General features: G+C 51.5%; 10 protein-coding genes across 10 annotated transcripts; 6 read left to right on the plus strand and 4 right to left on the minus strand.

Moving 5' to 3' along the window:
* Nucleotides 1-421: 421 nt before the first annotated feature.
* On the plus strand, nt 422-1072 carry RHO25_011145 (uncharacterized protein; the record flags this gene model as incomplete). The annotated part of the gene is made up of 1 exon (XM_023601988.2): nt 422-1072. One exon carries the CDS (start codon nt 422-424, stop codon nt 1070-1072), a length of 651 nt encoding a protein of 216 aa, XP_023450687.2.
* Nucleotides 1073-3159: 2087 nt separating this feature from the next.
* Nucleotides 3160-3834, plus strand: RHO25_011146 (uncharacterized protein; the record flags this gene model as incomplete). The annotated part of the gene is made up of 1 exon (XM_065603372.1): nt 3160-3834. One exon carries the CDS (start codon nt 3160-3162, stop codon nt 3832-3834), a length of 675 nt encoding a protein of 224 aa, XP_065459444.1.
* Nucleotides 3835-4686: 852 nt separating this feature from the next.
* On the plus strand, nt 4687-5406 carry RHO25_011147 (uncharacterized protein; the record flags this gene model as incomplete). The annotated part of the gene is made up of 1 exon (XM_065603373.1): nt 4687-5406. The coding sequence occupies one exon, from the start codon at nt 4687-4689 to the stop codon at nt 5404-5406; it is 720 nt and encodes a 239-aa protein (XP_065459445.1).
* Nucleotides 5407-5859: 453 nt separating this feature from the next.
* BNA52 (Kynureninase 2) lies at nt 5860-7329 on the minus strand (the record flags this gene model as incomplete). The annotated part of the gene is made up of 1 exon (XM_023601987.2): nt 5860-7329. The coding sequence occupies one exon, from the start codon at nt 7327-7329 to the stop codon at nt 5860-5862; it is 1470 nt and encodes a 489-aa protein (XP_023450863.2).
* A 501-nt stretch (nt 7330-7830) lies between these two features.
* On the plus strand, nt 7831-9182 carry RHO25_011149 (uncharacterized protein; the record flags this gene model as incomplete). The annotated part of the gene is made up of 2 exons (XM_023601986.2): nt 7831-8139; nt 8211-9182. The coding sequence occupies 2 exons, from the start codon at nt 7831-7833 to the stop codon at nt 9180-9182; spliced, it is 1281 nt and encodes a 426-aa protein (XP_023450864.1).
* A 169-nt stretch (nt 9183-9351) lies between these two features.
* Nucleotides 9352-12299, minus strand: RHO25_011150 (uncharacterized protein; the record flags this gene model as incomplete). Its single annotated transcript, XM_023601985.2, has 4 exons — nt 9352-9955; nt 10008-10896; nt 10987-11396; nt 11623-12299. 4 exons carry the CDS (start codon nt 12297-12299, stop codon nt 9352-9354), a joined length of 2580 nt encoding a protein of 859 aa, XP_023450846.2.
* Nucleotides 12300-14328: 2029 nt separating this feature from the next.
* On the plus strand, nt 14329-18111 carry RHO25_011151 (uncharacterized protein; the record flags this gene model as incomplete). The annotated part of the gene is made up of 8 exons (XM_023601984.1): nt 14329-14394; nt 14457-14854; nt 14915-15092; nt 15151-15499; nt 16003-16230; nt 16335-16815; nt 16892-17195; nt 17248-18111. The coding sequence occupies 8 exons, from the start codon at nt 14329-14331 to the stop codon at nt 18109-18111; spliced, it is 2868 nt and encodes a 955-aa protein (XP_023451334.1).
* Nucleotides 18112-18516: 405 nt separating this feature from the next.
* On the minus strand, nt 18517-19272 carry RHO25_011152 (uncharacterized protein; the record flags this gene model as incomplete). The annotated part of the gene is made up of 1 exon (XM_023601983.2): nt 18517-19272. One exon carries the CDS (start codon nt 19270-19272, stop codon nt 18517-18519), a length of 756 nt encoding a protein of 251 aa, XP_023450949.1.
* Nucleotides 19273-20311: 1039 nt separating this feature from the next.
* Nucleotides 20312-22919, minus strand: RHO25_011153 (uncharacterized protein; the record flags this gene model as incomplete). The annotated part of the gene is made up of 2 exons (XM_023601982.2): nt 20312-22695; nt 22757-22919. The coding sequence occupies 2 exons, from the start codon at nt 22917-22919 to the stop codon at nt 20312-20314; spliced, it is 2547 nt and encodes an 848-aa protein (XP_023450946.1).
* Nucleotides 22920-23068: 149 nt separating this feature from the next.
* Nucleotides 23069-23680, plus strand: RHO25_011154 (uncharacterized protein; the record flags this gene model as incomplete). Its single annotated transcript, XM_023601981.2, has 2 exons — nt 23069-23278; nt 23330-23680. The coding sequence occupies 2 exons, from the start codon at nt 23069-23071 to the stop codon at nt 23678-23680; spliced, it is 561 nt and encodes a 186-aa protein (XP_023450947.2).
* Between the last annotated feature and the right edge of the window lie 1049 nt (nt 23681-24729).

Here is a 24729-nt window from a genome sequence, read left to right on the forward strand (position 1 = left end):
GTCCTCAGCGTGCTATGCAGCATTAGACAAGAGAGCAGATCAGTTATTCAATGGCTATCTATGTTCCACTGTACGAATTCCCAATTCTCGTGTTGGCCTTTTCTGGCATGCGTCCACACTGTCATTGCGTGCTTTGCTGTCTATTCATCTGACTTTATAGACGTGTCTCGACTGCATTCTGCCATACCACTGCAATTTGCTACGAGCTGCTTTGCGAATTTTGATGTCCTATTCCTGGTCCTTTGAACTGTCGCTTGCCTCGTTCGCAGCTGCTTGAAGCGGACATTACGTGAAGTGTGTGTCGCGAGGAGCGCCAAGCTTGGGGTGGGGCACAAGTGAATGAATGGTGCTCATGGCCTCTGGCTTTCGTCTTCTGCCTACTTGACGTTGTCCACTGTTTCGTCGCCGCACAATGACCATCATGGCAGACGCATCGTACCCTCGTCACAGTCCGGGCAAGATGTCCGTCGCAGCAGATGCAGAGTACGCGGTCGCCGCCACCAAAGTCTTTGGAATTCCGGAGCTTCTCGAACTCATCCTGATCGATGTGGCGCGCTCCGAAATCGACTTCCAATCCGGCCCTACTTTCATCCAGTCGCCTTTCGTTCTCCGCGCCGTCAATCGCGACTTCCAAAACACCATCGATGGTTCCGCAAGACTTCTGAGCCTTCGGTTCGATACCCAGCACGACGATCCGACCTGGGCTGAAGGCTATGTAAGTGGTCCAGAGTTCGGACCTCTTTTCTGGCTCGAGACCATGACCGGCCTCGACTGTAACTTCTTCTCTGAGGTGGAGGACGGGGTACTGCACATTCGCTTGCTGTTCCACGCTATTGACCACATTCCGGCGATGAAGATACGCGCTGCTAGAGAGTCGAAGCGAATGAAGCTCCGGAAAGACCTCCAAGGCTCCTGGCGTAAGACGCCATGCGTGCCAAAGCGCAAGGACGTCTCCAGGGTCATGCTCCACTTCAAGTGCTCGGCAAAGACGGAGGACAACATCTCTTATTTCGCTATCTGCAACCCTGTGATCTTGGGCCGGCGCCGACGCTGGGATTGCTTTTGGATATGATGGATGCTGGGGAAACAGCAGCACACATCTTTAGCAAATCTGGAGGAGACTTTGCAGACCTGTGAAGAAGTTGACATAGGAGATCAGACAAAGGGGCGAAGGGGCACGAAGTTTGGCAGGGAGAAGCGATGGAGGAGATAACAGTCTTGGCCTGCATTCCGAGTTGGAAGTACGCATCGCTCAGACTGAGCTGCTAGACAGTATAGTGGCATCTGAGCAGGACGAGATGAAATGACAAGATTGAAATGATAGACCTGTGTGTTTACCCTAGCTCTCTGCAAAGCATCACCCTATGGAGCGTCGAACAATCGAAACAGCTGAACCTATGTCTTGCTCTCTCATGGTCCACTTCGTTCCCTCGTGGTCCCATCGTTCGCATTAGACTACAGGGCATTACCCCGATCTCAGCATGTCCTCTGCCTGGGATTATGGCTGACAGTGAGGAGTTATCGGTCAAGTGGATCGGAGTGAACGAGCACTGCTGTGCTCCGTTTTGCGCGTCACTTTTTCCACTACCACCACAGACAGTCAATCTCCACCATCAAGTGGCCTCATAGCAACAGGAACCTGCAGCTATTACCTCAAGCCGCCTATCTAAATGGCCACCTAAACCATCTCGACGGCACCGCGCTCCGAAGCCGCGACTCGAGTCTTTGGCACTCCGGAGATGCTCGAAATGATCCTGCTCGAGGTCGCACATTCTGAGGTCGAGTCTCCAGCAACTTGCGACAACTACGACACCGATGATTGGCAATTTGTCTGGTCCCCTATCTGACTCCGCGCTGTCAATCGCGATTTCCGAAACACTATCGATGGCTCTGCAAAGCTCCTTCGCCTGCAACTGAAGTCTCTTCCTCCTGAATATGCACATTCTTCCCGCAAATGCATTAGCGGCGAAGACATTAGTCCTCTTGACTGGCTCAGATGGTCCTCCGGTCCCCATTTCAATTTACATGCAAAGATCAACAACGAAGTATTAGAGCTTCGTGCCCTTATCAGTGGCAAGCCCAAAAGCCAGCGACTTGTGCTTAGGCAAGATGTGGAAGGCTCTTGGCGCAAAATGGCATGCATCCGTGATTCTAAGCTCATCTCAAGGGTTACGCTTGCTCTGATCGAATGCGAGAACTGGTCACAACATGATCACATACAAAGCTACGACCTCGGCCCTGCGCCAACATTGGGCATGGTGTTTGGCATGATCGATGCTGCGGAGGTCGCGATCGGTCTCAGTCTGCATTTCGTCTCCGCAAGAAGTCGTTGGTCATACATGGGACGAATAATGCCATGGAGCTGCGCAAGAATCAGTTGAACTCGGCTAAAATATCGACAGAGGAGACCGGATGTGCTGCGAGGGTTACATGATGAACAAGGAATCGATCCTGACTCCTTGTGGGTGGAGCGTAGGAGGCAGGGGGTTGCTGAGGCGAAGGCTACTGCAGGCAGTTGCTTTGTTGAAAACGCACGAATAAGGACGGGTCAACAGCAAGTCGGAAATGAGAATCACACCGCAAGTCTACGCTCCACATTCTCAGTGGCGACCGTAGACAAGATAAGAAGTTCCAGTGCATCGTAGTATTAACAAGTGTTGATTGTTCTCGAATCATTTTCTATGGTACTCTCATATAAGATTGCCCCAAATCGATTTTCGATGCACTGCTATGACTTGACATCTGTCAAACGATGATCTTCTACCCCGTGCACCTGGAAGGAATCGTCAGTAGTTTGACCAGAGCTCTCGCTCGTTTTGCCCGCTCTTGTTCTCCAATGATTCTTGGTCCTACATGTCAAAGCTACCCCTTTCGTCGTGACTCTGCTGCCAGCATGTTCTCTATGTCTCGACCCTGCTTGAATATGCAGTCGGATCGCCATGACGGAGTTTCATACATGAATACGTCTAAATGAATGCATCTCTCCGATTGGCCAAAGTTTGAAAGCAATGAATGGGCGTTCACGCATCGCTAGTGTCCGCTGTACAAAGTTCCAGTCTCGCTTTGCAACATCGTCACTACAACACCACTGCCACTCCCACCATCACGAACAGCGGAAACTTAATTTCTCGTCCTGCAAAGTGTCAGGCTCAAACCAAGATGTCCGCACTCCCAAGTGCACAGTACTCTGTCGCCGCCACTCGAGTCTTCGGAACGATGGAGCTCTTGGAGATGATTCTTTTGGAAGTTGCCCATGCCGAGATCAACCTCCCAGAAAGCACTCCGAGCGAGTCTAGGCCTCGCAATGTTTACATCCGGTCACCGATCATCCTTCGCGCCGTTAATCGCGACTTCCGCAACACGATCGACGGCTCGTCTCAACTTCTTCGGCTACGCCTCAAAGCCGTACCTCCTCAGGCTACTCAGGATTACTACGACTTGAGACCCGCACTGCATCCTGGAATCCTTGGCCCCCTCCACTGGCTAGGAGAACAGCATTACAGCTATGCTTTCATCAATGGATCCAACTTCCGCGACGGCGTTCTTCTGCTTCGTGCAATAGTCTATGACCCTGCTCGCTCACACCAGGAGGACAAGATGAGAGAGAACCCTAAAGCTTCTTGGCGCAAACTACCATGCTGGACCGACGGAAGACTTGTGTCAAGAGTTAATCTCGAGATGCATTACGTCTGGTACAGTGCGTGCCGCAGAAAGTCTGGCACTGTCAAGCTACCAACCCAGAACCTCGGACCAGCACCGACATTGGGAATGCTTTGTGACGCGATCCATGGTGCGAAGGTCGCTCTTCAGACGGAGAAACAAGCCGAAGATTGAAAAGATGGAGGTGGACAAGAAGAGTAGGAGCATGCGATAGAGAAGAAGAAAAGTAGGAGCACTATTGAAGAGCGCGGGGTCGGGGAAAGGCAATTCGACGATGTCTAGGAGGTGTTTCGCGACATTAGGGTTCGAGACTGGAGGAAGAGAGCTAAGGGCGGGAGGCTACGACAAGATAGCCGTCAGGGGGCATACTTCTGAATAAGGTATAGTTGTCGTGCGATCAACAGAGCTCCAGGATAGGAATGCCTTCTCAACCAGACATCCAAACGTTCCAGATTCGTCCAGTATGCCTCGCCGAATTCTTATTGCTAAGAGGTCATTGCCTTGTCCGAGCCCGTTCTGGTGACTGTTGTGCTCATCCTATAGCATCAGAAAATCGGGCAATTGACCAAATCATTAGCTTCTTCGGTTCTCTTTCTCGAGTTCGTTCTACTCGTGCAGTCTTGGTCTCATAATCTTCCGTCGTATCATCGTGCTCGTTATTGTGCTGGTTCAAGTTAAACATTGGGCTTTGACTTCATTTCACAACTTCGTTACAAGTCACCATTACCTCCTATCTCGGTGCTTGTGAGCTTCTGTAGGCTATCTGCAATCACTACAGTCTTCGTTTGACTCCCTGGGATGATGAGTGAGCTGGAAGGAACCTCAGCTGCATGCAGTGAATGGTGGAGTATCACAAGCACCGAGTGGGGCACAAGTGAATGGAGCCCTAGTGTGATGTCAGTGCACCCATCCACGTGGCGCGCTGGATATAGTCCGGGTTGTGTTTGATGAACTCTCTTCACTGTCTCATCCACACTCTTTGAGTAATATCAAGCCGCACGAAAGGCACGACACATCTCAACCAAGATGTCTGTCGCTCCAGACCCAGATTGCTCGGTTGCTCCAGACCCAGAGTGCTCGGCGGCGGCGGTGACTCGAGTCTTCGGAACTCCGGAGCTACTCGAAATGATTCTCATCAATGTCGCTCTTGGGGAGAACGATGTGGTAGAGGATACATTCTACACACTGACACCTTTTACTCTGCGCGCTGTCAATCGCGTCTTCCAACACACTATCGATGGGTCTGCAAAGCTTCAGCGCCTCCGACTTCCGCATGTGACTGGCCCATATCCGAACAACTCACTCTGGCCTGGCAAGTGGCCTTGGGCCGACTCCTTTGGTCCGCTTGGATGGATCGCGGAGATGACAGAGCTCGACTGCACCCACTTCTCCAAAGTCGAACAAGGCGTACTGCACATTCGCTTGCAGATCTATAGTGAGTTGGACGAAGATGAGGATATGCGATTAAAGCTACGCAGAGATCTCGTCGGCTCCTGGCGCAAGGTTCCCTGCGTGCCCAAGACACCAGACACGCCCGGCTGGGAGGTCGTCTCAAGAGTTATGCTGCACTTGGAACACGCGGAAGCAGAGCCACTAGACGACGTGGATCCCATTGTTCAAAGCTGCGATCTGGGTCCAGCGCCGACGGTGGGGCTGCTTTTCGACATAATGGACGCGGGGAAAAACGCGATCGACACCTTCTACAATTCCGGAGGAGACCCGGCAGACTTGGGGAGAACCTGGTAGTGAGGCAAGAATATCGCGATGAAGGATGAAGGAGTGCGAGAGGTGGCAGGAAGGAGCTGCAGAAGAAATAAGGATTTTGCCACTCGATCGGTCTACGAGTGTGTATGAGCAAGAACTGACTCTGCAAAGCATGCAGTGGCAGCTGGATACGGACCGAGAATGCCCACATTCCAGCACACGTTCTCGCATTGGCACACTAGGCGCAAGAGTGCGTCAGCATCGAGTTGAAAACGAATTCAAAGTCACATCTAAACTTTCAAGCTCGTAGTGCGTGTTGTGAATCTTGTCGGTTCCATTGCATAAGTGTTGTGAAGATGGCTTCGTTGTTCGTAGGCTAAGCTGTCTCAATTCTCATTTGCATTTTCCAAAATGTCCTGAACTCCTCGCTGGAATCTCATATCTGGCTTGTCATATTCTCGTGAACCCCACTCCTGGTGGTTAATGTATGCACGCTTACTCAGAATCCTCGCTTGCCTTGCCCTTGTTCTTCAACGCCGCCTCAATGATCTGCATAAACCTCGCCACATCCCCGAAGGTATTGTAAAGTGGCACAGGTGCCACTCGAATGCAGCCCGGCTTCCTCTTGTCGCAGATCACACCATTTTCCTCAAGAGCTGCGCTGACTTCCTCCATCAGCTCCTCCTTGAAAAGCACACTCAATTGTGTCCCCCGCTGACGTGGGTCGCTTGGTGTAATAATCTTGAAAGGCGCCTCTCCGCCCTCAGTCACGTTCCTCTTCGAAATGCCACCCAACAACTCCTCCGCATAAGCCGTCAAAAGCAGCGCTTTCCTCCTCAACTCCTTCATACTCGTCTTCTCATACACGCTCAGCGCAGCGCTCAAACAAGTCAAATCCACTACACTCGGGTTCGAAAGCTGGAAACCTCCTGCACCAGGCGTCGGAACAAACTGGTTGTTCATGAGGAAACGACTGCTCTTATCATGGCCATACCAACCCTTCAACGCCTTATTCTTCTTCGAATCACCATGTTTCTCGTGCACGAACACGCCGGCGATAGCACCAGCTCCGGCATTCATGTACTTGTACGTACACCAGCAAGCGAAATCGACATCCCAGTCGTGAAGCTGGAGTTCGACATTTCCTGCTGCGTGTGCGAGATCCCAGCCGATTGTGAGGCCATGCTTGTGTGCGTGCGCTGTAATAGTTGGGATATCGAGAAGTTGGCCAGAGTAGTATTGAATCCCGGGGAGAAGGATCAGGGCCAATTCGTCTTTGTGTTGAGTAATGAGATTGCAAATCTGTTCCGTCGACATATCATATTCTCCGTTCTTCTCGTTGTCAGGTCGAACGAGCAGCATTTCCTCCTTAGGATCCAAACCATGCCATTCGATCTGACTTTCGATCGCATACCAATCACTTGGGAAAGGTCGCCATTCGCACATGATTTTCGTCTTTTTCGCGGCCTTATCAGGTTTGTAGAATGCTGCCATCATCAAGTGGAGATTGACGGTCAATGTGTTCATGGCAACGACTTCTTGTGCATCTTTCGCGCCCACGATTGGGGCCATTTTTCTCGCACAATCGGCTGCCATATCTTGGTACGCAACAAGAGGTGAATCCTCGAAGTTTGTGAAATGACCTCCTACGGCGATTGAACCCCATGTCTTCAAGTATGCGGACATGTATTCTGAGACTGCTTTTGGTTGCAGACCGAGGGAGTTTCCGCAGAAGTAGATGGCCTCATCTTCTACGGAGGAAGCTGGTGCTGAAGTCTGGGCATCATCATGGAGAGTCTTGCGCTTGAGTTGTGATTTTGTGGGCACGACGAAGTCTTTGCGGAAGGTCTTGGGAATATCGTTGTGGTTGTCGAGGGACTCTGCGAACTCGAGAGTTGCTGCGTTTGACGGCCACGATGGTTTCTGGCCTTGTTGGAGGAGGCCGATCGCTGCGGTGGCGTCCATAGTGCTCGTCATCTGCTATAAGGTCTTGGCGTCGGAAGTGAGAAGTGATCTTTCTGTACGCTTATGGGATGTGGCTGTTTCAGATCGTTGTCAAGATGAGAAGTGAGATGAAGACAATAGCATGAAGAGACTTTACATCACTAAATAGCCATGCTTCTACCACGTTTTCTCATGCAGGAAGGTGGCATCCGATGACAGCTACGTCGCCCACCCGCCAAGCCGTCCGACAATGGAAGGTGACAAGCCCTTCTGCTCGCCTGCTTCCGATGTTCCGACGATGCTTCCGTTCCGCCACTCCAACCACATTTTGTCATCCCGGTGGCATTGGCAACAGTCAAGACGTGATCAGTTGCCGCAAACAAGTGGATACTCGCCGCATTCACCAGAATATAACCCTCAGAAAAGCCGCACAGTAGCCAAAATGGCTTCTTTGTTACTGAATAGACTTTCTGCTTTTGCATCCGTTGTTCAGCATTCGACAGATTTGGAGCGTCGGCCAGCATGAGTCCTTCAAAGATACCAGTTCTACCATCTCCAGAAGCGCTTGCATCTTACAACATCTCATCGAATGGTTTCTTGCCCGAGGAGACACCACTAGGTCGCCTTCCGCATGATTACTATCAGCCATGGGAGAGTTTAATCGCACAAGTCACGGAGCTCATCGAGCGGCAACAAATCCGAGCGGCGATTGATGCTCTACCGGTGCTCGATTCATCACACCTCTACACCGAAGCCGAATGGCAAAGAGCATACTCGCTCCTGGCGGTATTGGCGCAAGGTCACATCTGGGCAGGACCCGAACCTTCTGAGGTATGTCTAGAGGACAGCACCATCGGCGATGCCTGATCGTGTCGTCAGCATACTGACGGGAAACCTTCCAGCGCCTACCACCGCAAATCACAATTCCCTTCTTGCAGACCTCAGAACATCTCGAAGTCCACCCAATCGCCACATATGCCGCGTTGAATCTCTGGAACTGGCGGCCGCTCAATGCCTGCAGCGGAAGGACCATTGATCTGACAGAGCCAGACAACTTGATTGCTCTCCATACCGCAACAGGCACCGACGATGAGTCCTGGTTTCTCGTCATTTCCAATGCCATGGAAGCTCGCGCAGGACCTCTCATCCGAGCAATGTTGTCCGCGATCGAGGCTGTCGACCGCAATGACAACGCCACCATTATCGAGAGCCTGCAATACTTCAAGCAAAGTATGATCGACATCGGAAGACTTCTCGAGCGCATGGACGATCGATGCCGCCCACAAGTCTTCTATCACCACATTCGACCTTTCCTAGCTGGAAGTATGAACATGGAGACAGCTGGCCTGCCAAAGGGAGTCTTCTATGATGAGGGAGATGGCAAGGGATCTTGGAGAAAGTACAGAGGTGGAAGCAATGGCCAGAGCTCGTTGTTGCAGTTCTTCGATGCAGTGCTCTCTGTCAACCACGATCGAAGCGGTGGCTTTCACGAAGAGATGCGACGATACATGCCTGGTCCACATGCTCGGTTCCTGGATGACGTCGAGAAGATAGCGAACATTCGTCACTACGTCGATAATCTGGACGCATCTCGCGGCCACAGCGACGTGGTGCGGGCTTTCAATGAGGCAGTTGCGAGTCTGAGCGAGTTCCGGAACCTGCATATCAACCTGGTGACCAGGTACATCATCATCCCTAGTCGACAACCTAAGCCAGAGAGCTTGATCATTCGGAGGGATATTGCTTCGACTTCGACAAAGCTGGCTTCTGTTGATTCCACTACCAAAGACCTGGTCGGCACTGGAGGTACCAAGCTAATTCCATTCCTGCGAACGTCAAGAGACGAGACCAGCGAGACTGTAGTCGCGAGATGAAAATCCTGTTACTCTCCTCATGCTCAATACTCAGTGCTGTCATGCCTCGGCATGAGTACGCCGAGCAATCTAGCTCTGATCAGGAGCCAAGATCTCGCCCGATCAGAACAAGGACCGCTGCATTCCAGCGCATACGCAGCAGAGATCAGGGGAGCTCACGCTTCGTTCCTCACATGAAGCTCCCATTCATCTGATCATACATCGGAAAGAGCGGTATATCAGCCAGATTGCCGCCATCCAGGGTGTGTCGTCCCGGTTGCAGAAAGTCTTGAAGACCTTGGTCGTTCTCGTTGCTCATCCAAGGCATGGCAAAGAAGTCGGCATCGTAGATATTCCAGTCTGCTGGCACCGCAGTTCCAGCCTCGGTCGCCGAAGGAGCAGGCTGATCCGACATTATGATAGAGCCAGAAGACTGAGGTAGGGATTGCTCAACAGTTGCTGCAGAAACGGAGGCAGCAGTATTTGAATTTTCATGATCGTGCCGTACCTCTGACTCTCGAATATCCGTGTTCTCTGTCGATGGCAGTAGTCCGAACAACTGTGATGAAGCTTGTTTTCTCTGACTTCGGAGATGGAGTTCGCGTTTCTTAATGTGGGCAGTGGTGGTCTTCAATAAAGCTTGTGAGATCAGGGAGTACTGCCTCGCATGTGGGTCGACGCTTGCGAAGTAGTCGAGGCAGGCGATTGATGCTTTGCAATGGTCCTCGAATATCAGGCCAGACCGGCCCAAGATCCCCACTGCAAGCACGAGTGAGGTAGTGAACAGCCACGATCTGAGTCACGTTAGCATGAGTATACTTCCAACAAAAATGGTAATCCACTCACACTACTAATGGCATCCTTCGTGGCATAGAGTCGGTACTGAGGACGGTTTGCAAAGTCTCCACGAAGGAAGTAGCTGCGTCCAAAGCGGCATCCGCATACTTCTGCTTCTCTTGGTGCTCTTTGTGTGTCCCAGGTGCTTTTAGTGATGCGCCCATGTATTCGTACAGCTCGTAGATCAGAAAAGGTCTCGTCAGTAACATTATGCCATAGTAGTACGAGCACAACGTCGAGCATGCGCCGACCACTGCTTCTCGAGATGCATGCTTGGTGATCTTATCCGAGAGAGGCCGCAGCCAGGTTGATGCCCATGACTTGAGCTGATGCGACACATAGCCTGCGATACGCAATGAGATCCGTTTGCGAGAGTAGACTTCGACGACAACACGCTCGATAATCATGAATATCTGCACACTGGCATCGATGACATGCGACGATTCTCCGAAAGGTACCTCGGCAACGCCGTGCTTGCCATATTTGACAGTGCAGTCAACATCCGAAGTAGAAGGCGGACGGCCAAGTAGATTGCTGATAAGCATGTCTACTACCCTCAGACTCTTCCAGATCCGATCGCGCGTTGCACGAACAGCTTCGCCGAAAGAGGCGTTGACTTCTGTGCGATGTAGACCAATGGCATAGGCAGTTCTCGCTGCGAGCGAGAAGTACAGGTAGGCGCCATTGGGCTGGAATGCACGTAGCATGTAGACGGCGATCAAAGTGAATCCTTGTACTGTTGAAACATTCATGCTTGACGTAAGATGTCGCAGTAACATCTCCTTTGCGTGCTTGAACCAGGCTTCGGCTTTGCTGTCGTTGCTCTCCTGCGCCCCGATGGCAAGTACGAGGTAGTAAACAGCCGAAGTGGCATCTTCTTGGTGGGAAGTGAAGCCACCTGTGTGAACCCCAAAGTCAGCGCATGGACATCATTCGCCCGTCACCACACAACGGCATTGTCAACATGGAAGCGTCTACTCCTACTCACCGACCCAAGTCTTAATGTCCCGGAACAGTTGTTCATGGTCAAAGAGATCAGCGAGCCCACTGACGGCGATGGCATACTGCTTCGTGAGTTCGTCCACCTCCCGTAAACTGATCGCGATACTGCTTTGCTGATCCGAAGACCTCGGACGAGCGACCTCAATGATGGAATCGCGGGATGCAGCGACTGGAAGCTCTTCTGCATCAACTTCCGACGCGATCAGGTGCCTCACTGTTTGCAAGAACGAAAGCGGAGCACAATCGCCTATGAAGATCACTTTCCCCTGCGCATCTCGAAGTATACGACCTTCAAGAGGTACTACGGTGTCGTCGTGATGATCGTCACGGCTCACTGTGGGTGAAAGCGATGCACCAAAGTCGGCTATGCCGTCGTGCGTTTGTGGCCCACGTGCTCTGTTTCAAGGTCAGCACGCCAAACATTGAACAACTTGAACGGCAACGAGCGGCGCGATGTGCTAGGCATTCCGAGGACGCTGAGAGCTGGGCAATGTCTGCCTGGCACATGACCGCGCTATCCGAGAATACCCTGGGAAGGACACCTTCGATCATGGGCGAAGCGAGCTGCATACATGATGCGTGCCACAATCCCGCTGAGTCGATACGAAATGACAACACTCACGGATACTGAGCCTCCCTTGGTCCACCGCCATCACTGTACGTCCTTCTAGGGCGAGTAGTCCTCGGTCGTTCGGCCTGGCTATCTGTAGCATTCTTCTGAGCCGGTGTGTTACCAGCAGACTTTGTCGACGTCGGATAGGATCTCTGCTTCGGAGGCGAGAAAACACACGTATCTGCTCGATTCTTCCGCTTGCAATACGAGCAGGGCAATTCGCCATTGCACTTCACCTTGCGGGCTTTGCACAGGTCACAAGCTGCAATGACGCGTTCGACCCGACGTCGCTTCTCTGGTGGTGCCTGCGGATGAGAGCCGTTGGAGCCATTGGCAGCAGGATCCGTTTCTTCGGTCATAATCGAATATGAGGGAAAGTCGTCGGAATGGCGTTCTTGCTGTCCCTTCCGGTGGCGACGCTCTTGAAGCTTGTGGTCATCGGAACATGTGACGTCTTGAATTGTCGACACGAGTTTCACGCCGCCAACACCAGTAGCTGTCATAGAATGGCCGGTGGTGATGAAAGCGACGGAAGCAGGATGAAGTCGTCGGAAGATAAAAGTCGCCGATAAAGACGGGTTGACGGAAGCGGGCCGCCCTCGGAAGACCTCGGACCAGGGCTTGGCAACTGACTTCGAACGCTCTCGCTCCGCCTTCCTCCATGCCTCCCAAACCCGATGGAGCATATGGATTATGCACAATTGCAAAAGACGAACTTCTTCGACGGCTATGATTGTAGCGAGCTAATCATGTTTCTCTTCTGGCAAAGTCAGCCAGCACTCGATTTGCCTTGCCCATTGCAGTATCGGCTGGGCGGCTTTCTCCTAGAACAAAAGAGCACAGGCTACAGCAATTATGACAGTGATGACCACTGCGACACCATTTGCGAGCATCCATGAGACAGAAGCTGGGTGTGCCTCGGCAGGCGGTTGCGCGTGTAGTATCACAGACGCCCATTCGACCAGTCTTGCCCTCAGAGTGCGAATAACAACTGAATGCACCAAAAACAAAGAGAACGAAATCCTGCCAAGAAATTGCAGCGGTCGGGTGCATAAACATGCTCGACATTTTGGCAGGCCCAGGAGTGCCGGAAAGACGAGGAACGCGCCGAGAAAATATGTCTGCCAGGTATATTCTGCCGCGTTGTCCCAATACGGCAGCCAGAAGGACTTGAAAAAGAAGTAATTATCGTGTAGCACTTCTGTGGGATCTGTGTGCTGGTGTGGTGGCAGAGAGATGAGGTACAGGCCCGCCACCAATGCGATTACGGACGATGCTCGTAACCAGGTACGAGATGCGGTCGTGGATTTTTCGTCCAGAGACACAACCCTTTGGATCTCACAAACAAGAAGCCCGAACATGTAGCCTTGAACCTCAAGTGCAGCGAACCAGAAGTGGTGCAATACAAGGGCCGCCAGGACGACGATTCGCCATTTTCTCCTCGTGTTTGCCAGTCCGAGTAATGCAAGATAGCTCTGCATCGATCCTCGTGCATCCAGGGGCACGGTCCACAGAGTGTTATGTAGGCCATGGGTGAATTTCATGTTCACTACGTCTAGAGCGTCGACGAGGTATGTGATAGTGCAGGACAAATGCGACCAAGGCGATACCCACGGTCTAGCGTCTGGACAGAGATCGCGTCGATCGCTCGGCTCCTCAGCGTAAAAGTCAAAAAACCACAGTATTTGACACAGTATCGCAATTGCTGCGAGTGGAAGGTACAGACGAAGCCATCTCCGGACGACGGCCGAACTCAGCTTTCGGTAGTAAGTTATGGAAGCTCTCGCAGACTTCGAGCCGCACTGCGTCGTGGGTTCTAGAGATATTCCAATGCAATATCCAGAGATGATGAAGAAGAGCCTGACCATTCCAGGTCCATGGGCTAGGACTCGAACCGGCATAACGCGAAAGAAGTTTGACATTTGCAGTTGCGAATTGTCAGCCCATGGAGACCTGTAGAATGACCAGCACACATCCGACAGCGTGTGGGAAAGCGTCACCTGTAGAGAAGCCAGCCCTCGGACTCCGTCGATCCACTCTTCGCGTTTGACCTTCTTCGATGCCGGAGATTCTGGAGACTCCATGAATGGGAGGCCCAAATCCGCTTTTTCTTCACTCATGCTCATAATGCTGGAAGCTTTTCTCAAGCAACTCAGATTTGGTGTTCCTTCCAAAGTCAGGTGTCCGAAGCGTGAATACGCTCATTTTCGCCAGACACAAGGTAGGACCGTGTAGATTCAGATTCGATTATGTCCAATCGGAACACGCGTTTCTCGCTACAAGACATCAACGAGAACACCTTGACGATATCCGGCACTGAGATAATTGCAGTGACCATAGGTCAAACCCTACCGTTGGAGCTCTGTCCATGCCGAAAGAGGACAATGCAGAGAACTTGGCATTGCTGATCGACGTCGCATAGGATGTGCATTAGACACACGGGGAGCTTTGCTAACGTCCGGTCAGGCATCATGTGGTCGGAATCAGCGCGCGCTAGCCCGGATGCAAGCTAATCAATCGCACAACACCACTGAGAGTAACAGTAGCTATGCAATGTGACGTCGCAAAGCTTTCACAAAGACAACCGCTGACGAATGCTGAAGACATATTAGATTGACAAAGATGCACGAGACAGCGAAGCTGAAGGTATTTATGTAAAACGCAGCCTCAGCGGCCACGAAACAACCACAGGAGTATAGCGAGAATTGTTGCATCATGGGCCCAGACATCGACGGGGACAAGATGAACGGGAATCACAAAGATCGTATTCTGGTGACTGGTGTATGTCTCCTTCTCAAACTCTGATGTTGTGGCATAAGCTCACACGACCACTCTTCGATTAGGGCGCAGGTTTCATCGGGTCATGTCTTGTTGCAAAACTACTTCGTGAAGGCCACGAAGTGGTTGCGCTGGACAACTTTTCGACGAGCCCATTGAACACCTTGCGAAATGTGATTTCCAATTCGAATTTCACACTCGTACAGTGGAGTCTCACCCCCAGCTCTCACGCATTTTGTATCTTTGCTGACACTCTCACATTTAGAGCCAATATAGCAGACCCAATACCTGGGGACATTGAGCCATGTAGCCGCATATACCATCTTGCATGCCCTGCGAGCCCAAAGTACTTCTCGACAGATCCGTTGACGATCCTGGATACATGCTATTTTGGCACACGGAATGTTCTTGAGAAGGCCCGGCAATGGAACGCGAGACTTCTCCTGGCCAGCACATCTGAAGTGTATGCTCATTCCTCTCTTCACAACTCGCATGTTTCTCACGCTGACATCACATTTTCCAGTTATGGACAGCCCGAGCGGAATATTCAGGCCGAGACCTACTTCGGCAACGTCAATTGCTTCGGTCCGCGCTCATGTTACGACGAGGGTAAACGCGTCGCCGAGGCACTTGCGTTCGCATATCGTGTTCAGCATCCAGACTCGCCGGAAATCCGAATCGCTCGGATCTTCAACGCTTATGTGAGGACGAATGCACCGGTTTGAGACAATGAACGGATCATACTAACATGTACATCAGGGTCCCGGCATGCATGCTTCAGACGGCCGAGTTGTCACCAACTTCATCGGAGCAGCATTGCGAGGCGAGGATCTTGTGATCACAGGCGATGGAAAATCCACGCGCTGCTTCCAGTACGTGGACGACTGTGTTGCCGGTCTGACTAGTCTGATGGAGAGCTCTTGGCAACATGGTCCTGTGAATATTGGATGCGAAAAGGAGACCACTATTCAGGAGCTTGCGGACCTGGTTGTCAAGACTGTGTCAGAAATCACAGGTGGTCCTCAGGTTGGCGTTGTCTATGGCGATCCATTACCTGATGATCCTCTGCAGAGAAGACCTGATTGCACGTTGGCGAAGAAAGTGTTAGGTTGGAATGTTAAGACGGATCTGGTTGACGGACTACGACGGACGATCGACTGGCATATTGCTGTATCCCAAAATTAGTTCAGATCTGTGGACGCCACCAGTGCTACAAAGTCCTACGCGAGCTAGAACATGGCCAACGCTTTACGGCTTCCAAATCGAAGCCTTGTTCTTATCTATGATGCTCTAGAAAGAGACCTTGCACTTGCTCAGAGCGCAATGGGTCAACGCTACCTCCTAAGTGCGGTGAAGTGCGGACGAGTCGGGGGAAGCAGTCGAAGTGCCACGCGATATGCATTCATGCATACACGCAGCCGAAAGGATTAAGCCACCTGCACGCCACCACTGGTGAACCAGGCTTCAGACATTCTGCGTCGCGAAGCAGATACAGCATCTCGTCATCGTGTTCATCACGATACCCTCCTTGAGTATTGATAAGCTTTCGAGCGTACAGAGTTTGCTCTCGTTGCACAATTGCAAATTCAATGAATGGATCAACAAAGGCAGATATGTACCATGTACAACAGACAGAAGAAACTCTCCCACCTATCTCCGCTCAAGAAAAGAAACGAAGAAAGCGTGCAGATGCCATCTGGAGGCCTTTGACCTTGTCGATATGGGCACTACAATCGTATCTGATTTACCTACTGGTCCAGGGTATACGATCGACGAAGCCAAGTGATCAACAGCCGTGGACTCCGATCTTCTTCATATGCTGGCAGATTACGCAGCTCGGTCAGTGATGCCACAATCTTTCACCGTGAAGCAGAAACTCGCAGGTCACGAGCGAAAGTCACGAGCGAGAGCATGACCACCATTACTGACGCAACAGCGAGCAGCAACATCAATACTAGGCGAGTCATACCGTTTCCTACTATGGTCCGGAGTCACTCTCAGGCGGAAGACCCGGCTGGTCGGTGCCCATGCTCCATTGGTGGACATCATAGTCGTCAGCTGTGGCGAAGAACGAAGCGTTATCCTTGACACCTTGCGATCAGCGTGTGCACAGGACTATCCAAACTTCCGTGTGCTTCTAGGAGACGATGGAAACGACGACGAGCTGGAAGAAGAAATTCAACAGCTGCGTGAGATCTCGCCTTGCGAGTTACTCTACTACCGCAGACCTGGAAAGAGTGGATGCAAACGAGGATACAAAGCTGGAAATATGAATGCTGCTTTGGCGTATCTGGACACTTTGAGTAGCGAACGCACCGAGTTCTGTGCATTCTTGGACTGTGACATGATTGTGGAACCCGACTTTTTACGAGCCACGATGGGACATCTTGTACAGAATCCAAAGGCTGGCGTTGTTGTCGTGCCGTAAGTATGATCTTCAGCATCAGGTGTAGCCTTCCGGAGTTCTGCAGTTGGGAAATTGCTAATGATTAATGTGCAGTCAAAGCTTCTACAACCTCCCATTGAATGATCCTCTATACTCGTCCATGTACATCCATAACTGGCAGGATCAAGTCGAGCGTGACACACTTGGTGCAGTTTGGGAGACTGGGCCTGGGGTTGTCTTTCGACGAAAAGCAATCGAAGGCATGGGTGGGTTTGACGAATGGGTACTTATGGAAGACATAATTGCTGGCATGCTGTTGAACGGCCTTGGCTGGGAGACAGTCTTATGCTATGAGCAACTGCAATGGGGTATGGTCCCTGACACTTTTGCAGGATATATCGCGCAACGACGGAAATGGGTAAGTTGGAAATCTAAGTCATCATTTTGACTATCGACTGACAAGATTCTAGTGCGTTGGAACAGTTCGAGGCGCCATGATAGCAAAATTCGGATTCCATCCGCAGAAGATGAGCAAACTCACTTGGCGTCAACGTATGGTACAGTTCTGGTATTGCATATCGCCATACGTTTCAGCCACGCAAAGGACTATTTTACCACTGGCATTCCTGCTCCTGGTGGCCACAAAGCAACCTCTGGTTGTTCCAATCAACTTGCGACTGTTGCGTCGAATGACTGTCATGATCGGTGTAGCATACCGTATTCAATTCATGGTATCTGGCTGGCTTTGCAGTTATCACATGGTCCGAAGGAAGATGGAGGCGGCAACATGGCTTAGTCCATACCTCTTCTTGGTGATCGTGAAGGAGCTACTTCCACACTGGCTGGCCGGAGTGCCAATAAGATTCACGCCTACGCAGTTACTGGAATCGAATCTGCTCGAACGAGATGCAAAGCTTCGAGCACCTCTTTGGCATAGAATCGTGGTGACTATCGTGTACCAAGGTCTCTGGTACCATCTCCTCATCGCTACAATAGCTGTCAGCATGTTCTACGACGGTTACGCCGCCGCCAAGTCACAGAAGACTGCTGACGGGGTATGTCATCACCTCTGGTCTCACATTCTTGCTCCGGGTGGAGATTGGCTCGTCTACGGAGATCTCCTAGCACCACTATTTTATATAATATGGCCTCCGACTATGCCAGCACGGCGTGACATGCTGGAGAAGTCAAGTTGTGGCAAGATGGAGACTTGGTATCCAAAGCTTTACTACAGGCAGGAGAACTGGGAGTGGTACGGAACTTTCGTCAAAGAAATCATTATGGGTGTAGCTTATGCGTTCTACCTTTTGGTCGATAGGGAATACTGTACATAGCACTCGAATGTGCGACATAGGTGATGACCCGAACTGTCAACTGTGCTTGGTTGCATGACATTGTTTTTGATCTTTGAGCAAGCTTCATCTGCGTCCGCGACGACCTACCTACTTGTCTATCAGTGAGCATGCGCATCGGGAACTGATATCCTTGTAGCGATCCCAATAGCTGTGGAAGTAGCGACACTGATGTAAATTGCCGGACCGCGAAATAATCAGGGACGCTTGGCTCCAAGCTCACCACGATCACATCCGGGAATGAGACACCCTTTTGAGGCCACGATTGCATTGAGTTTACTTGATGTAGAGAGTAGCTGGATTAAGATGATCGAGTTCTCCGAAAACAAAAGCACCAAGTCCCGAACGCCTATCCCAATGCTTTTCACACCACCCTCAGTCTAAGCTCTACTTCTGCGCCTTGAGGTAGATTGGATCCTGCTTGTCATCTGGCAGTGGTGCTCCAGTAGTACAGTCCGTAGCCACGAAGACAGTGTCTCCCGAAGCTGTACCAGTAGCAGTCTGGAAAACGCTTTCGATGCACACATATTCATCCACCCTGTGCGCGCACCACTTGTTGAAGGGGTTAGACTTCACCTCACTCTTTGCAGACATACCACAACTCTTCACAATGTGAGGCACGAATCCCCAAAACCCACAAGAATCGATCAGAGCCTCTGGCTTATCACGAATGATGCCGTTACCAGTGCTCTTCGTTTCGGTCCATGTGAATGAAGCTCCCGCGGAGAACGCCGCTTGAGTAATACCGATGTTGAAGGTAGTCGATTGGCCCACGTCCACTCGCATGTTCTGATCCAGACGGCAGGCCGATCCTTTGCCGCAGCGGGTGTTGTCGAATGGGTAGACTTCTCCGTAACGCCATTCGAGAGTCTCCTCGCAATAACGTTGGCAGCTGTTGGACCAAGGAGAATTGCCGGAGCAGTATTTACCGTTGCCGTCGTCCTTGATTGTGTTCTTCTTTGGGCACTTGTCTGATTTGACGCCAATTGGGACTTCGTATGGGTGAAAGCAGTTCTCGTTGATCCATGGGTTGGAAGGCTGGTCGACTCGAGGAAGGAGTTCAGCTTCTGGCTTTGCTGGGATGACGCTGCCGGAAGCGAGGGTTGATGCCAGAATGGCAATGGAGAAAGACTTGGAAAGCATTCTGAGTTGGAGTGTCGGAAGTGGTGTCGAGAGTTGGAATTCTGAAGATGAATGTTGTAGTGGTGTGATGCTGCTGGCTGCTCGCTGCTGAAGAGTTGTGTTGTGTGATGATATCTCCAGAATGGCAAGATATTTCTCTCATCTTATACCAAATTCCACATCTCGTCGTACCTACAGTGCGCAGACAGGTCCTGCGTGCACAGTGACTGCCCTCTCATGTCGGCGGGTCTTGGGATTCTCCAATGTGCTGCGAATAGGAACAACACTCCTAAGCCATCCACCGTGGAAAGCATTGACGAGCCCAAGGAAGGCTCTGTCCAAACTAAGATTCCTTCGTCTGGAGTCGACTGTATAGGGTCGTGCTGCGCACAGAGAGAATAGTAACAATCCTTCTCGCTTGTGCCGGCATCATGTCGGGACTTGGTATAGCGAGTGGGTCAGCGCCTATTTTGCACAGCCCTCGCAATACAAAGTCACCCCATGCTATTCGAGTGCCGTCCTAATGCCGGTACCGGTGCAGGTCGATCACTTTAGGGACTTGACACAGCCCGAGTGGCTCACATAGGTTCGCATGCTGGAAACTAAACATGATGGTCGAGGCGTGCGTTAATGGCTCGTCCCCAGTCGTATGAGCCCTTTGCTCTGTACTGCTGTAGTTGGTGACGCCCCACGGCATGTCTCTATACGAACAGGAGATGAGCTGACGTCGCGAAACAATTGTGAAGCTTTTTAGTGCTTGTTGGTCCTTCCCAAACGGAACGTCGAAGGAATGAAATGTTTCGACTTGATGCGTTTCATCCCGCTACAATCCTCTCGAACTGATACGCTCAGGGCTGGAGTTGCGCACAAGCCGAATGTCGTCCACAACGATAGAACAGAGTCAGCTTCCAATGTTGTTGCCAGGAGACGGCTGGAGGTTTCAACATTACTTTTCCTATTCATACACAACTAATGCAATAAACCCATCGCCTCGTACATCTCAAGACAGTCTACCGGTGCACTACCATATCTTGCAGTCTGTCTTCCCGTTGAAATTAATCTAAACCTGGTCCGCAAAATCTTTCGCAGCTTTCGCCCGCCTGGCTTGCGCCGCCGCATTCTTCTTGAAAAACGTGTTTCTCGGTTTGGCCAGCGCCTTGTTCGGGTTTCTGCCCTTGTCGTGCTCCATGTACGCCATATTATCTCCTCCTGCCAGCGACGACAACGTGCCAGCTTGCCTTCGCACACCACTGCCCTTCTTCTTGGTTCGCGATACGTTCCGATCGCTGAATAGATCGTCCTTGATATCCTCGACGTCGCCCGTGGTGTCGTTTTGGAGCAGCACATCAGTGAGCAGTGTCATTCGCTCCTGCTGAGTGTTGAAAGCCAGGTTCGGCATTCTCTCGATCCCATTGAGATGCGTGATGACCTTGAAAGCATAGCCTTGATCGACTAGGAATGCTTGTCGCTTGGAGGAGTAGTACATTTCATTTGTGTCTTTGCTGACCAGGGAGTAGAAGAAGGCATTGAAGCCTTCGTCATTACGTCGCTTTGCCCGCAAGATACGACCCAGGCGCTGTGCTTCTTGACGCCGGGATCCGTAGTGCGAGGAGATCTGAATCAGGCATGTCGCCTCCGGCAAGTCGAGAGACGTGTCACCAATCTTGGACAGGAAGATAGTAGACACGGCGTCGTTCTGTTGGAAGTTCTGCAGCACAATCTCGCGCTCGCGCTGACCTGTGTCACCATAGATGTATGGTTTAGTCATGCCCTTTGCGTATTTCTCCAAAGCGTAGACATTGTCTGAGAATACAATGACTTTGTCACCACGCCTCTCATGGAAGTCGATCAAGAACTGGCATGCCTGGTACTTGCGCGGATTCATCGTCGACAGCAAGCTTCGCTTGTTTGTTGTCTTGGCTTCTAGGTACTCCTTGTAGAATTCGGTAGTCATTGGACACCATACTTCTGCGCACTGCACACGCGCAATGTGTCCTTCCTCGCTGAGCTGAAGCCAATTGGCCTCGTACAGTTTCGGTCCGATGAGGAAGTTTAGATCTTTGATCTTGTCGTCTTCTCGCAGGAGGGTTGCAGTGAGTCCGAGTTTCGAATGTGTCTTGATGCGTTCTGTCACTCGCCTGAACATCTCTGCTGGCACCACGTGGACCTCGTCCAGAACCATGAGGCCCCACTCTCGCCCAGTGATGAAGTCCATGACCTTTTGGCTGTCGTGGGCACGACGAGTGTTCTGCGTGACCATACTGTACGTGCAGATGATGACTCCCGCCTTCTCCCGCAGGCTTTCCTTCTCACCGCTGGTGAAAATGGCAATGTCGTCAGGGTTGATATTCGACCATTTCTTGAACTCTTCCTTCCACTGGACAGCACTCATGGCGCTTGTGCACAGCACGATCGCACTCTTCTTGACCGTGCAGGCTGCAGTAATGCCGACCAAGGTCTTGCCGGCTCCGCATGGCAGAACGATGATGCCACTTCGAGCGCGTCCGTTTCCGAACATCTTACTGAGCGCATGTTCTTGGTAGTATCTGATTTGCACATTCGGCCGCAGGTCGATATCCAGATTCGCATTGATATCATCTGCTCGAAAATCATACTCCTCGGTCAACGGCAGGTTGAGCTTGACGTTGCAGTGCTCCTGCACCTTTTGTATCTGATTGCCATCGATTTCGAAGGAATGAACAAGGTCTGTATCCTCATCATCTTCTTCCTCGCGCAGAAACTCCGTCATGGTCTTCTCCGCATCGCGGCCACCAAATTCGTCGTCTGAATCATCCTCTTCGTCTCGCTTTTGTGCTGCCTCCGCTTGCTGCATAGCCTCCTTATCTGCTCTTGCCTGTGCGGTTCCTTGAATCGTCAGATTGCCCTTCTTCGCCGCCTTGTCCGTCTGTAGATCCTCAGTATCATCTACACGTGTCGAGCTAATGACCGGGTCCCGCAGCAGCATTTGCAGCACGGACGCATCGTTGCTTTCCACAAAGTATTTATTGTGCTTCAACACGAGTCTCACTTTTCCAAAAGACTGAGTCACCTCGTGCACGAAGTCGATGATGTTAGCAGGGACCTTCGTCTTCGAGAACAGCTCGAGATCGCGGATGATGTCTTGCTCGGTCAGACCCACAGACACTGCGGCAAACAGACTGTGAGGACTGATTGTATATTCGTGCATATTTGTCGTTCGACTTTGTGGCTCGGCAATATTGATCAAAAAGTTCTGTGCCTGTTTGAAACTCGGTGCAAAGGTCTCGAGTACGACCTTGCCGTTGGCTGGATCGATCCACAACGGGCGGAGGTGGTGATCAGGTTTGAGGGTCTCGTTGAAGAAATTGCGCGTAGATTTGAAGAGATGACTGGCAGCGTCGCCGTGCGATGAGGCGGCGGCGGCAGGTTTCTGGTATGTGGCAGGCTGGTACCTCTGGACTACTTCTACATGTCACACTATCAGCGGCCTGTTGCAAGTAGACAGTGCGAGGGGTAGACCACTCACTGTCGTACTTCCGTGGCGCCTGCCTCTCCTCTTCATCGAATTCGTCGCTGGTCCCATCGTATTCCTCGTCGCCATCGTCCATCGAGATCGGGGTGGCGGCGCCTGAGGCGATTCGTTTCGTCGCCCGCCCATCAACGACGGGTGCCTTCCGCTTCGCCGGCATCGTGTCCGCCGTCTTCCACCCGGTGCGGTGGGCGCTGTCGATAGTTTTGCGCGGTAGAGGTGGTGGTGTTGGAGGATGAAGTCAAGAGGCTTGATGATGATACTTGAAGGCCGCAGCCGCAGGCGCAGTCACAGCTTAGCCCTAGTCACATGCCTGCCGGACTCCGAAAGCTTATTTTGGAGCAGGTCAATGCTCCTCCGTCATTCGGCGAGAAGGCCGTTCATCAATCACTTTTATCATTCGCCTTCATCTCATCTGATTGCAGCATCTTCCAGAATCAAATCTTCTTGCGAAACAGGCCGTCGAAGATATTGTGGAAAAATCAGCTCAGCGAGCACAGGATTTTGACCATGAACACAGTAAGACCGAGTCAATCACATGCGCCAATGGACACTGGCTAAGAAGCACAGATCCGCTCAACGTTCTATGGCTGGGGCGTCCTAATCCTAGCCGGAGGTGGCTCATATTACTTCGCGAAGAAGCAAATCAACAAGGACCGCGACGAACGAGCTGCATCGATCGAGAAATCCAGACAGCAGGCCGAACGACTCCGAGCACAAGAGCAAGTGGCACGAGACAGAGCGATGTCAGCCAACTCACCCGCGAGCGCGACATCAGGAGCCGTCCCAGTATCAGGCGATCATCCTAGCCCGAGCGTCGAAGCCACGACCGATCCTGCGCCGACGAAACACGTGGAGAAGGAAAGCAGATTTGAAGCGAAAGAGCCTTTTCGAAGTCGGAAAGGCGATCGTTTTAGTTGAGGCAGGCCACATGTCGGCCTAGCGAGAGCTTTCTGAGGCAAGAGGATGAAGAGATGATTGATTGATGCATAGCGAGGGAACATGGCAAAGAAAGAGCATGACACTGCATAGGCCGAAGAAAGCCAATAGAATTGTATTATACAGCTAGCCCACGACCATATTGCGCTCTGGCTAGCATAAATTGCATGACAGAGCTCTTCCAACATGCTTGGCTTGTACCATCGATGCAATATTACGCCAAAAATGCCCAACAATCCAGTACGCCAGCGATGCGCCTCGCCCTGGGTATCACATCTCCTCCCAAACAAATGGAACGCCATGTATGTCTATTCTGCGGCATGCTCCGCCAAAGTGCCCAGTTCTACCTCCGCAATCTCATATACGCTCCAGCATAATCGTCGAGACTCGAGGCAGGCAGGCAATCACGGAAGCTGAGTTGGCGACTACAGAGAATGAATCCAGGTCAGCACAAATGCTTCAGGATTATCGCTTGATATAACTGCAGCTGATGGACTTACAAGTTCGCCAGCTTCGAATCTTTCCTCGCGATCTGACTAACGTAGAACGCAGTCCCAAGTGGAGCACCAACAACCGTACACCAGTATGCCGTAGCAGCAGCAGCTCCTATCCGGTCTTCTTGCGAGGTACTACGCGCACTCGTTGTGAAAGATCGCATCGTTGGCGCGAAACGCGAGTTTGCCCTTCGGAATGCAGCCGCCATAGTCGAAAGCTACTGTATTGATTGATCGGCGCTAGGGAATTGATGGATTGGAGCTTGAATATTGACGGGGAAACTGTTGGAGAGCTTCGATTGTGATTTGCAGAGTAATGCAGTCCGTGATTGTTTCCTTGAAGAGGTAGAAACGTTGATATGATTGAAAGGTAGGGAAGAAAGACGTCAAAGCAGATAACGCAATATAGGAGGCACAGGAATGGTCAGCTGGTAAATGCATAGCCAGGCCGATGTCAGCTGTTTTGCAAAGACTGTGATTGGCTGCGGGCGAGTACGTTTCGCGTGGCAGGTTCTCCCACTGTGCTCACGTTTCGTG

The sequence above is a fragment of the Cercospora beticola genome, chromosome 7, assembly GCF_033473495.1.
Source record: "Cercospora beticola chromosome 7, complete sequence".
Taxonomy (NCBI): Eukaryota; Fungi; Ascomycota; class Dothideomycetes; order Mycosphaerellales; family Mycosphaerellaceae; genus Cercospora; species Cercospora beticola.